This window comes from Artemia franciscana, unplaced genomic scaffold (genome assembly GCF_032884065.1).
Source record: "Artemia franciscana unplaced genomic scaffold, ASM3288406v1 Scaffold_1709, whole genome shotgun sequence".
Lineage (NCBI taxonomy): Eukaryota > Metazoa > Arthropoda > Branchiopoda > Anostraca > Artemiidae > Artemia > Artemia franciscana.
In genome coordinates, this window is record NW_027062927.1 from 1,309 (window position 1) to 15,160 (window position 13,852).

Here is a 13,852-nt window from a genome sequence, read left to right on the forward strand (position 1 = left end):
AACTAGGTGTTGGGGTGGCGCGAAGCGCCACCCCAACAGCTAGTTAAGTATTAAAACAATGGCTATTTTGAACCATCAATTCCCCAAAGCACATCCACTGAAAATATTTCAGATAGCTATTTTGTTCAGCATAGTTCAAAGGTCCCCAGAGTTCTTGGGGCAAGTGCTGTAAGTTATATAATTGCACACTGTTTTCGCCATTGTTACTATAGTTACTGTATTTGCCAATTGTTACTATTGTAATTCCTAGTAGCATTATGCCTATTAAAGCTAGGGCTATTACTAGTTCTACAGCTACTACTACTACTGTTTTTGCTATTACTACTGCTACTAAAGTTACTAAGGCAGAATTTTGGGAAATGTTAAGCTAAATCAAAACACATTATGCGCATACAGATTGTCAAGAGCAACCATCAGCAATGCCTCAGGAACGGTCTATGATAATAAGTTGAAACTTTCAGCGTGAGTTGAAAAAACAAAGGTGCTATGTGTATACTGCAGCTAATGCTACTACTACAACCATTGCTACTACTGAAGCTGAGCGTATAAAGGTGAAAGTTTTAGGAAGTGTTTCGGTGGATGTTGAACCAAGTCAAAACGAACTATGAGCATGCAGATTGTCAGACGGGTGTATTTCAGGAACAGCTGCCATTACTAAGCTGGAACTTTCAGGGTATATTGTGGCAGATTCTGAACTAAGCCAAAAACACTGTGCCACTACTAATACTGCTACTACGATTGCTGTAACTAGTGAGGCTAAGGGTATTAAGTTGAACCTGTTAGGAAAACGTTTCGGGGGGGGGGGGTTCAATTGCGCGAAAAAATATATATGCACACAGGTTTTCAAAAGAGATACAAGCAATATAACAGACAACACAGCACTATAGTAAGAACTTTTAACAGATCTTCTTCGATTGGAAACAGAAAGTTCTAGTGCCCTTTTTAAGAGTCAAAAGAAATTGGAGTGCAAGCAGCCCCCCCCTAAGCCTATTAGTTCTCCAAACACAACCAATAATCTGATATGAACCATTTTGAACAACATAGTTGGAAAGTCAAGTAACTATGTATGTGGGGATGTCGATCCCCCACAGACCCTCGGAGAAAGGGTTGTAAGTTGTACATTTCGCCCATTGTTTATACATAGTATTTCTTATTTGGAAAAAGGTTATGTTTGATTTTTGCTGTTCAAAAGCACCATATGCATTCAAGTGAAGCTTTAAGAGAATGTTGAGGGGTTGTCAAAAGGGGAAAACTCAAGAGTGACTGAGGGTATTAAGTTGGAGATTTATGGACGATAATCAATTGACCAAGGGCATATTCAGGGGGATGTTGAAACAACCAAAAAGCCCTTTGCGCATGCTGCCACTATTCCTACTATCATAACCGATACGACTGCTACATCTTGTGAGGTTCTACAACTATATTAACTATTCGAATAAAAAGAAAGTGTTTTAATAAAAGTAAAGAGCGAAGCTGTCTTGAGCAGAAAGAAATTAAATTTAATGACATTAAATTTCGTATTTGGCACAAAATTCAAGCATAAAACGAATTTTTAACGAGTTTTCTTGATGAATAAGAAACATTAGGAATTGATATAATTGAAAGTTGGGAAAGCTATCTTGTTCAGAATAGATGAAAGGTCCAATGACTTTCCCCCTAAAGATAACATGACCCTTTACCTCTTTGGGGAAGGATAGAAAGTCATACCATTTGCCCATTGTTTACATTTTTAATTAGAACACGTTTGATCCTTGGTCTCCAAAAAGGCTATATGTTAGACAGGTGAAGCTTTCATGGAATGTTCGAAGTTGAGTGTTGAACCAAATTAAAACACACTATGTGTATGAATTTTGTAAAAAGGGTGTATCTCAGAAACACCTTAGGGTATTAAACTGGAGCTTTAAGGGGATGATGAAGAGGATGTCGAATTCATCAAAAGACAAAACGTCCACGCTACTACCACAACTACAATTTAACTGCCACAGTAATCTATTTTCGAATTAAATTTGGTATATTAGACATCTTTTTCATCGACACATTAGTCACGATGACATTCTTTCATTTTTTCGCTGCATATAATGAGCTGGAAATGGATAGTAATTTTTTTAAGCTCACTCTTTATTCTAAGGTTTGAGAATCCATTGGTTCTTAATTGATTTGACATTGAAGAAGAAAAATTGAACGACAGAATTCTAATTTCTTGAGCCAACGTAAGTACTTTTAAGGGCTAATGTTTCAATAATAAAAAAAAAATTGGCATCGAAGCAATATAAAACATCAAAATCAGTTGCAATAATTTAATGAATAATAAAAACATATTTTGAAAGCCGTAGGAATTACAATCAACAGCAAAATATTATCCGATAGATATATTTTAAGATGTCATTGGAGAGTCAAAGTAGATTTTGAAAATGCATGGAAGAAGAGAAGTCACATCCGTCACATTCACTTCTGTTCCCTCTCTGACACCTAAATCTGAAAAAAAGAAAAACATTAAGGACACAATATTTCACACTAAAGTCTGGTTTAGAATTAAGCGTCTTTCATATTATGTACGTAATTCTATACTAAGTTATCCAGTTAAGCCTTGTCTTGATTGACATCATTTACCCTACCAGCAAAATTTTTTGTCGGTAGATCATTTTTGAACCAGCAGCTATGATTGGATAGCCTGTATAACTAGACAGCCTCCGAATCTTCCGATGGCTATAATTGGTTGTCCAGTTGAAACCGGCCCTGCTACTGGTAGGGTGAATGATGTCAATCAAGACGAGCCTTTACATTAAGTTAAGTATAATGTGTCACACTTAAATAAATGCTTTCACATTAGGTTAATGTAAAACTCCGTAAAACCATCAAAATCAGAGATTCAACCTCTGATGAAGCATGAAAGGCTTCCTTGAAAAAGTTTATTCATTTGCTTTCAAAACTGAATATTGGCTCATCCAAAATTAATCTTTTTTTGCTGCTATATTGAATATACCCATACTTAAAACAAAATATGTATCTTTTGCATAGAAATCATCACTGCCGACCAAAAGTCTAGAAAATAGTCAGGCCTAACTTTGTTTTCGTTCGACCAGAAATCAAGATCCACGCGGCTATACCCACACTTGAATCCTAGCCATATAGGGTATTTTTTTTTTTTGCAAAGAAAATAGCCCTGTTTACTTGAAAAAAAACTTACGTACCTGATTTTTACATTCCGATTAAGAAAAAAAGAAACACAGAAAAATGCAAGAATAGGCTGTTGTAAACGACACAAGGTAGTTGAGCTGTTTACGCCAACTATGAGTGTAGACTGGATTTGTTGTTTCACCAACATTTCCTCGTAGTTTAATGGAAAAAACGCGTTCAAGTAAAATTGTCATTTTTCTCATATGCCCTAAATACCGTACGCAAAAAAGGTAACTATTTGAAAAGTTTAAGTTAATTCACGGAAATGGGGGGGGGGATCTCGGACTAAAAAGGGGAGTATGAAACTAACTCATTTTCAGAGTCAATTTTAGCAGAGTCTAACTTTTCCAGATTTCCCCTGCTATTCTTCTAACCCGTCTCTTGAGTTTTAACGTCACAACCTCATTGACAAGACTAACGGATGCCATAAAATGGGCTTGGTTTGGAATATGAATTAGAAATAAGGCTTTTACTGTATTATTCATGGCTTGGTTTTCTATTTATTTAGAAATCGATCATCCGTACTAAAACGAGAAGTGTTTATAGATTTAAAGATACCTTTGATTCACAATCAAGACACATTGAATCAATATTTGATATACTCAAGAAATTCTTAATCCAGTAAAATCATTTCACACAGCTAGAATTATCCAATAGCTAAGACAATTGAATCGTAGGGGTTCAACCAATTAATAAGTATTCAAAGAGTATTATTAGGGTAATAATACTTATTACTTAGTAATACTTGTTACTATTATATAGTAAGTGTTATTACATTAGCATTATTATAATAATAATAACACTTAATACTTATTACTATTAGGAGGATTATCCCATTTCTCCTAGACGTACCCCCCCCCCCCAAATGGAAATTTTCCCATGCAGAATTTCTCCTTGCGATATTTTCCCCGTAAAAATACCTCAGAAAATTCTAACTCTGCTTAAAATTCCCCCCCAGGCAATGTCTCCCAAGCATCTCCAATATAAAAGGGGGTCGCCAACGAGAAAGTAAGATAAATGAAATAAATTTCTAGTACAAATTCTGGCAAATTCCCCCGTGTAAAACTTCCCCTGGAAATTTCAAATCGGGAAACTTCCATCCCAATGGAAAATTCTTCCCGTAGAAAATCCATCCCCAGAAAATCTCCCTTCCCCTGAAAAATGTCGGTAGGCTTATCTATAACAAATACTATATGTAAACAATGGGCATTTTAGTAACATACGGCCCTTCCTCCAGTGGTTTTGGGAAGGTCATGTTATGTCAAACGACATCGTTATTATATCTTTTAGCTATACTAAATAAAATGACAGTCTCAAAGTTATGATTAGACAACTTTTGGCGAAACAGGCTAGCTTTAACTTTAAATTCCTTTTCGAATGAGCTCTCTCCCGATATTCTAGTCCCCCGGTCTTTAATTTCTATTCGAACAATCCCTGTGTCCCGGTCGTCATATATATATCCCGCTTGTGCCCCCGGTGTCCCCGTTGTAGTTGTGTCCCTGTGTCCCGGTCGTCATTTATATTCCCTGTGTCCCGGTCGTGATTTGTGTCCGGGTGTCCCAGTCTGTAATTTCTCTTTGAGGTTCCCGGTCGTCATTTATATTCCCTGTGTCCCGGTCGTCATTTGTGTCCCGGTGTCTCGGTATGTAATTTCATCAGTTGACAAACATGACGTCAGTCGACAAACAACTTCATGACGCATACAGCTCAATCCTTAAAATGCGTCAGTAGACAAACATGACGTCAGTCGACACACAAACATGACGTCAACCGACAAACACACACACACAGCCAACTTATTTATATATATACTAGCTGTTGGGGTGGCGCTTCCCGCCACCCCAACACCTAGTTGGTGGGGCGCTTCGCGCCCCCCAAGCCTCCCCGCGCGCGTAAGTCGTTACACGCCATATTAGTTACGCGCCACTGTAGTTGTGTCCCTGTGTCCCACCTGTGAATATATATATATATATATATATATATATATATATATATATATATATATATATATATATATATATATATATATGTGTGTGTGTGTGTTTAACTACGTAAAACATGCGAATATATAACATTCTTCGCTGTCCCATTGACTGTGCATATAAGTAGATTGTCCGGTTTACTGACTCTTGAACATGCAACATATAATTGTCCATGGGAAAAACAATCCGTATTCAGATCTATACCTCATTATTCTAAGGATGTGTCCCTGTATCCCAGTCGTCATTTATATTCCCTGTGTCCCGGTCGTCATTTGTGTCCCGGTGTCCCAGTTTGTAATTTCTCTTTGAGTGTCCCTGTCGTCATTTATATTCCCTGTGTCCCGGTGTCCAGGTCGTCATTTGTGTCCCGGTGTCCCGGTCTGTAATTTCTATTCGAACAATCCCTGTGTCCCGGTCGTCATTTATATATCCCGCCTGTGCCCCCGGCATCCCTGTTGTAGTTTTGTCCCTGTGTCCCGGTCGTCATTTATATTCCCTGTGTCCCGGTCGTGATTTGTGTCCGGGTGTCCCAGTCTGTAATTTCTCTTTGAGGTTCCCGGTCGTCATTTACATTCCCTGTGTCCCGGTCGTCATTTGTGTCCCGGTGTCCCGGTATGTAATTTCATCAGTTGACAAACATGACGTCAGTCGACAAACAACTTCATGACGCATACAGCTCAATCCTTATAATGACGTCAGTCGACAAACATGACGTCAGTCGACACACAAACATGAAGTCACTCGACACACACACACAGACAACTGTCTGTGTGTTATATATCTCTGTATATATATATATATATATATATATATATATATATATATATATATATATATATATATATATATATATATATATATATATATATATATATATATATATATATATATATATATATATATATATATATATACTAGCTGTTGGCGTGGCGCTTTAGGAGGGTGCCACCTGGTTTTAAAGATTTTTGATTGTGGGGAAACCCCTTAGTATGCACAAAATATCTTACTCTTTATTCATTTTGAATGTTTAATTTGTGCGAATGTTTAATCTTTAACTTCAATGTATGATTTTATAAAAATGAAGAGACGTCTCTAAAAAGGAGTGCGATTCATATAAAAATAAAAAAATAGCAGTGTGAAATTCCAAATATTTGAGACCCTAAAAGTGTAAACTTTAAGCACCATTCTACAATACATACACACAAAATTCCATGTTTTTCCTTAAAAACATATAAAAAAATCAAGCCGTTCATGCTAATGCACTGTACATAAAAAGCGGCCCTCATCTTTAGTATGCATAGGGCAGTTAAGATGAAAATTATTCTATGTCTTTGGTGCATTAATTTTTAGTTGGAAGAACAGTGAAAAAACTTAAGCTAAAAAAAAAAATCCAATATATAAAAGAGCAAAAACAAAAATTCGATTTTAATACTGGTTCTAAATATGTAAAACATAAAATTTTAATTCACCTATACTATCTTTTTATAAATGAGCAATGATTGTGTTTGTGTATTTATTTATATAGCAGTTTTTTTGCGGAAAAGGCTTCTTATTTTTTGGGTAAATTGGTATCCTGAGATATTCTGGACTAAAACAAAAACGATTTAGATAGGTCAGAAGTGTGAAAATTAATTAAGACCCTTAACTTTAGATAAAAAATACGTGTTTAAACTTTTAAATACATCAGTATTGCATTGATGTCGTCACACTTTTGTGGAAAAATTGAAGATTCTCATGTATGGAGAGCCTTATATTAAATTGCTTAAAGAGGACAAAACTGGCAATTGCAAAAATATTTGCATATATTTTGACTATGAATTACGACAAAAGAAAACCGAAAAAAAGAAAACAAAAAGTTTGAAGCTTTAATTAGTAGATTTCATTTTTAGAAATCGGACTTGGGGTAGATGTTTTCCAGGTGTTCTAAGAGTAACAGCAGACTTAAAATGAATTTAAAATTAGATTACAGACATATACTGACAGCAAGGTCTGATAGGGTGAAATGTGTTAACTTGCATCCAACCGAACCATGGATGTTAGTCTCATTATATAATGGAAAGATCCATGTTTGGAATCATCAAAACCAGCAGTTAATTAAGACCTTTGAAGTGTGCTACAGTCCTGTCCGATCTGGAAAATTTATTGCAAGGAAAAATTGGATTATCACAGGTTCAGATGACTATAGAATAAGAGTTTTTAACTACAATACACTGGAACGGCAGCATGTTGTTGATGCCCACAAAAATTACATAAGATGCCTTGCTGTCCATCCAACACTTCCAATTGTTTTATCTGGAAGCGATGACAAGAAAATCAAAATGTGGAACCGGGACAACAGTTGGACCTGTCAGAAAGTATTTGATGGGCATTCCCATTATGTTATGCAGATTGTATTTAATCCCAAAGATAATAATACATTTGCATCTGCGTCGTTGGACAAGACCATTAAAATTTGGCAACTTGCGTCTTCCATTCCGAACTTCACACTTAAAGGTCATGTGAATTACATTACCTGTTTAGATTACACTCACGCCGGCCAGAAGCCCTATTTGATCTCCGGTGCCGATGATTGCTTGGTGAAAATTTGGGACTATCAAAATCGAAGTTGTGTTCAAAGTTTATATGGCCATACAGAAAATGTAACAGCTGTCGTTTTTCATCCTGAATTGCCCATTATTATTACTGGTTCGGAAGATGGCACAGTCAAAATTTGGAATGCCAGCACTTACAGTTTGGAGAAAACTTTAAATTATGGGCTCGGTAGGGCTTTTACAATTTGCTGCCTAAAAGGCTCAAATATGGTTGGCATTGGTTTCGATGATGGTTGTGTTATGATTCGCTTAGGAAAGGAAGACCCAACTTTCTCAATGGATGAGGGGGGAAAGATTTTGTGGATAAAAAATTCTGAAATAGAAATGGTTAACTTGAAACAATTTGCAAATGAAAATATCAAAGATGGCGAACGTCTTAATCTTTCTAGCAAAGGAGACGCTAAAAGCTCTGAAGTGTTTGCAAACACATTGGCACATAACAGCGATGGTCGTTATGTTGCTGTCTGCGGTGGAGGTGAATACATTATATATACTGCAATGGCTCTTCGAAATAAAGCATATGGCTCCGCTTTGGAATTTGTTTGAGGAATTGAACCTGAAGCTTTCGCAATTCGAGAATCTACTACCACTGTCAAAGTTTTCCAAAAGTTAACAAAAGAAAAAAAATCCCTGAAAGTGGGTGCTGATGGAATATACGGGGGCACACTTCTTGGAGTTCGTTTTAAGTATCAATTGACTTTTTACTGCTGGGATTCTCTTGACCTTGTAATAAGAACTGATAATCAGCCAACAGGAGTATTTTGGGGTGGGAACGGTGAAATGGTTGCTATCACCACTAAAGAGAACTTTTATATACTGCATTGCGATGTTTCTGCTCTTGCTGAAGCAAGCGAGGAAGACCGACATCATTTCAACTTTCCTTTTGACGATATAGATGAAAAACAAGAAAACGTGAAAACAGCTACCTGGGTGGGGGATTGTTTTATTTATTTGAACTCCTTGAACAGACTGAATTACTATGTTGGTGGTGAAATAGTCACAATATCTTACTTAGATAGACCCCATTACATACTTGGCTACATTCCAAGACATAACCGAATCTATCTCTGTGACAAGGAATTGAATGTTTTATCATACTCTCTACACCTCTCTGTTCTAGACTTTGAAACCTCTGTTATGAGGAAAGATATCCAAAATGCCCAGCAGCTCGTACCCAGTATCCCACGGTCATACTATACGAAAATCGCACATTTCCTAGAAAAACAAGGGTTCGTTAGCCAAGCCCTTTCAGTATCAACGGACCCTGATCATAAGTTTGATCTTGCCCTACAATTGAGTAAGCTTGATTTGGCTGTTGAGTTAGCCAGAGAAATCGGCAGCGATCAAAAGTGGCGACAGCTAGCAGACTGCAGTATTTTAAATGGTAGGTTGGATCTGGCAGACAAGTGCTATGAAGCAACCCAGTATTTTGGAGCTTTGTTAATTCTTAGGAGTTCAAGTGGCAATTTGGATAAGGTGGCGGAGCTTGCAGAAATGGCTCGTAGTGCAAGAAAATTTAACGTTGCCTTCACTGCATATCTTTTGACCCACCAAAATTTGAAAGCTTTAGATATTTTAGTTGAAACTAATAAGTTGCCAGATGCAGCGTTTTTCGCAAGGACCTATCTGCCCTCTGAAGTACCAAGGGTGACGCAACTTTGGAAAGCTGAACAACAGAAATCAAATGCAAAATCAGCCCAAGGCATCGCTGATCCTTTGGAGTACACGAATCTCTTTCCTAGCTTTGAGGAATCGTTGCAAATTCAGAGATATTTGGAACAAAGTGAAAGAATCGTCCCAGCTAGCCAATATTCAACAAGGACCTCTAACAACCAGAGAAATGTCTTCGAAGAACTTTCCAAAGCCTTTACCTCTGGCTTAAACCTTGAAAAAAACTAGGGAAAATAATCCTAGCGATGATGGGGCATTAGAGGAACAGAGACAACTGGAACCTCAATCAGCTGAACTGATTACTGACAGATATATAGAACTGGACTTAGAAAACATGAACTTAGAAAATATTGATTACAGTAACATAAGTGAAGAGGATTTGCTTGGATATTGAGGTTATGAGTAACCTAAGAAGCTGGGCTCAAGTTTTGCTATGATATGATTCCAAACAGTGTATTCCAACAAGTATTGGAATATGATTCCAAACTGGTGAGGTGCGATGGATTATATTCCCTGGTTGATTTAAATCCCATGATATTACACCTTGGGATCCTTGTCAAACAATTTTGGCGCCCGACTTGGTTGAAGAAGGTCATGCTGTCATGCCCCACTGACAGCAGGCTTTCAAAAAGGAATTTTTCGTACAGTTGTATAGCTTGTTTATTAAAAAATCCTTTTATGCTTATTCATTTTATGCTTGTTTATTAATACCATGGGACTTAACATTTACTAGAGTATTAGATATTCATAATAATAAAAAAAAAAAAAATCCAAGAGTGTGTGTGTGTTTTTTCACTGCCCCTTCGTAAGATGTTCAATCCAAATTTTATTCTATTATGCTGCTGATGTAAGGGTGATTTTTGGGTTATGTAATCTCAATATTTTCGAAAAATAAATAAACTTCTTATGGTAAAAAAAAAAAAATCGGATATCATTTCGTAAAAACAATTGGCATACGATTAGTGACGCATAATCCTCTCTTACGGTTAATTTGGAAATACTAAACTTCAGCTTTCTTTTCATTTTCTTTTCAACAGGTGTGCCATAAATGACATATTTATACAGCTTACCATGGTTGCTTAGCATGGTAATAAATGACATTAGTGTAAAGAGCAAGGTGTTGAAAAGGGGGAATCCCCGTCATATACGTAACAATGTCTGTTTGTTTGAAGTTTTAATGTTGCTCATTACTTTCAGTTGAAAAATGTGTTTTTTTATTTAATTTCTGATCGTTTTTTAAATAATGCTAGCAAATCTGGCCACACCTCCGCTGAGAAATCCCCCTCCCCAAGGAAAACATATTCTCTATAAAATACAATCCTGGTGAAAACTTATCCCGGACAATTATCCTTATCAACTCCACACGTAAAACTGAGACGGAAAAGAGAAAGCAAAACATATAAAAATAAATTTTTTCAAAGGAATTCTGGCAAATTCCCACAGTGTACAATTACCCCTGACAAGTTCATCCCCTAGAAACTTCCCTCTCCATGGAAAATCCTTCCGTGGATAACCCCCATCAGAAAATTCGCCCCCCCCCCTCACGCCCGAAAGGTATACATACTTCCGAAAGATAAACATTATGAATAAACAATGGGCAGATTTATAACTTAAAAACCTTTCCCATAGGGCAGTGGGCTGAAGATGGGGGTTATACTATATCTAAAGGCATAGTTATTGGGCCTTTCAACCATAATGAAGAGAATCGGTGGCTCAAAATTTTGATGGGACGATTTTGGGAAAAAAAAAAGATGGGGGACACGGCCTAGTTGCACTCCAGTCTTTTCGGTCACTTAAAAAGGGCACTAGAGCTTTAAATCTCCGTTCGAATGAGCCATCTTACAATATCTTAATACCAGTGAGTCAATACAATCATCCCTTTGAAAAAACCTGATACGATGACTCTGATGGTGTGATTTTCATTAAGATTCTATGACTTTTTGGGGGCGTTTTTCCCTTTTTCGAAACTCGGGCAAATTTTCTCAGGCCGGCAGCCTTTAATGGAAAAGAATAAATTTAAAGAAACTTAAATATTTGAAATCAGCATAACAAGCCGATTCTACTGATACATCTATTGGTGTCAAAATGTCATTTTCTTGGAGTTTCGGTTACTATTGAGCGGGGTCGCTTCTTACATACAGTTTGTTACCACAAACTGTTTGAAATTAAAAATTACCGTAATTATTAGGTAAGTGGTGATGTCAGTTGCAATGGTGATCGAAATTTTCGTGGTAAACAATTGGAACAGGCCCTTAAATTGCAAAAGTGCTCTGTGCTCAAGGGAGGATATAGACTGAAATCTTGGGGGAGGGGCGAATGACAAGGGTACCAATGAGACAATTCTTGGAAGGGGGGGGGGGGTCAATTTGACAAAGGTGCCAAATGGACAAAAATTGACAAATTTATTCTAAATAAGTGTGAAAAAAGAGACAGGGAGAGCGGGCACCAGAAAAAATCCCAGGTCCTCCGGCTCTCCCTGGATCTGCAGGAATCTGTGCACACAGAATCAAGTCAAGGGGATACTGAAGGTACATCAAAAATACATTACTAGGCCAAAACATTTTGAATTTTTGATGAATCTAGCTCATCATCCTCAGTGACTGGAGTTTAGCACACCCAAATCTCATGTTTGCATCTATATCTCCATTTCTTTTATGTTTTGGCAACTGTTCAAGGCTCAATGGACTATTTTCAGTGATAGTAGGTGTGATCAGCATTTTTGGTGCAGAGACGGCCAAGAAATTCTTATCTTATTTGCCCCCGGTCTTGTTTACGATGTCGAACAGGGTGTTTGCGACGGCTTTCTTTCTTATGTGACCCATGTTTGAAATGAAGCCATGCTTGATTTTCAACAGGTGTTAGGCTAATTAAAACAAACCTGACTCGGTTAAATTGTCCTCATTCAAAATTCTTGCTTAACATCTTCCAGAACTGTTGGAACGAAGAACACATCTGTTATTTTAATTTGATAGCAGCACCTTATTCATTGACTTTTCCTGTGTGGAAACAAGTCAGATAAATTTTAATATGTTGGAAGATCCATGGAAACTAGGGAAATAAAAAGAAAGGCTATCTCATGCTCTCGTATGTTATGCTCAAATCCAGACATTGCTTGATTCCTAACATTAGCTTGATAATAATGGGTTTTCCTTTGAAATTCCTTCCTTGAAGACTTTTCCTTCGAAGCTTTTTCCTCAACTGCTTTCAAAGGATTCAAAGCCAAGAGAACATTTACAAGTTTCGCACCGGTAAGTAATTACAGACCATTCGCCTCCCTCTTGGATAAAATTAAGAATGAACGAAAAGTGCCAAAAAGTATTCTGGGAACGTGGGAAATAAGGCATCGTGTTCCAAAGTTATGTAAAGGGTGCAAATCTGCAATTCATTGATTGCAGTCTTATAAAAGAATTAAGACGAGTAGAAAACCATATAATAATCCACAATTAAAATTAAAACAAATTACACGGGCCATTGAACCCCGAAGCGAAATACAATTTAAAATGAATAATCGACCAAACTGAAAGGTAACATAATTTACATTGCAATGGATCTATAGATGAATCCTAAAACAAACAGTAACTAAAATATATAAGCAAAAGAACCTTAAAGCGATCAGAAAATACTACAAATATTGTTATAATGGCAGAACAGAAACTAATAATATAATATTTAGGTTTCAGTAGATCACAAACGATGCTCTGGTCGTTAGAAAGCCTAGGAGGATGACAACCTACTCCTATTTGTGGTAACCTCTGTTCGATTTAACTAGTGTTCGTTTTTTAATAAAATTTACTGTAAAATTGGGCCAGATTTAAATTCTTATGGGGTGATAATCTGTATAATTTCTGTCAGACTTATGCACAGACAATGGGACAGCCAAGAACGTTGTATATTCGCAAGTTTTACGTAGTTAAATATATATATATATATATATATATATATATATATATATATATATATATATATATATATATATATATATATATATATATATATACATAAATTGAAAGGGAGTAGCCGATCCGGACTAGTCCCAGTTAAAGATAGAAATGGGGCCACAATTAGTGATAAGGAAAAAGTTAAAGAAAGATGGGTGGAACATTTTGAGAATGTGCTAAACCGAGATACAGTTGCAGGAAAAGATATAGATGAAAATGAAAAAGTTTGTGATACCTTGGATGTGAAGGAAGATTTGTTTAGTGAGGAAGAATTAGCGACAGTACTAGAAGGATTAAAAAATAATAAGGCCCTAGGTGCTGATAGTATGATTAATGAGTTCCTTAAATATGGTGGCTCTGAGGTTAGGAATAAGCTACTGAAGATTATGAACATGATTTTTGAAAAAGGGGAAGTACCCAATGATTTTAGGAAAACCTTAATTAAACCACTGTATAAGAAAGGTGACAAGAGTGAATGTCGTAATTATCGAGG

The 13,852-nt window shown here is 36.6% G+C and overlaps 2 protein-coding genes across 2 annotated transcripts in view; one reads left to right on the plus strand and one right to left on the minus strand.

Moving 5' to 3' along the window:
- Window positions 1-2,283: 2,283 nt before the first annotated feature.
- Window positions 2,284-13,852, minus strand: part of LOC136042674 (NEDD8-activating enzyme E1 catalytic subunit-like) — a 45,027-nt gene continuing 33,458 nt past the window's right edge. Inside the window, exon 5 of the mRNA XM_065727636.1 lies at window positions 2,284-2,475. Within this exon, the coding sequence (XP_065583708.1) occupies window positions 2,375-2,475 (101 nt within the window). The 3' untranslated portion in view covers window positions 2,284-2,374. The remainder of the gene's footprint in view (window positions 2,476-13,852) is intronic.
- LOC136042673 (coatomer subunit beta'-like) lies at window positions 7,106-11,047 on the plus strand. The gene is given in 1 exon segment (XM_065727633.1): window positions 7,106-11,047. A coding segment is annotated over 1 exon segment (2,544 nt). The 3' UTR covers window positions 9,650-11,047.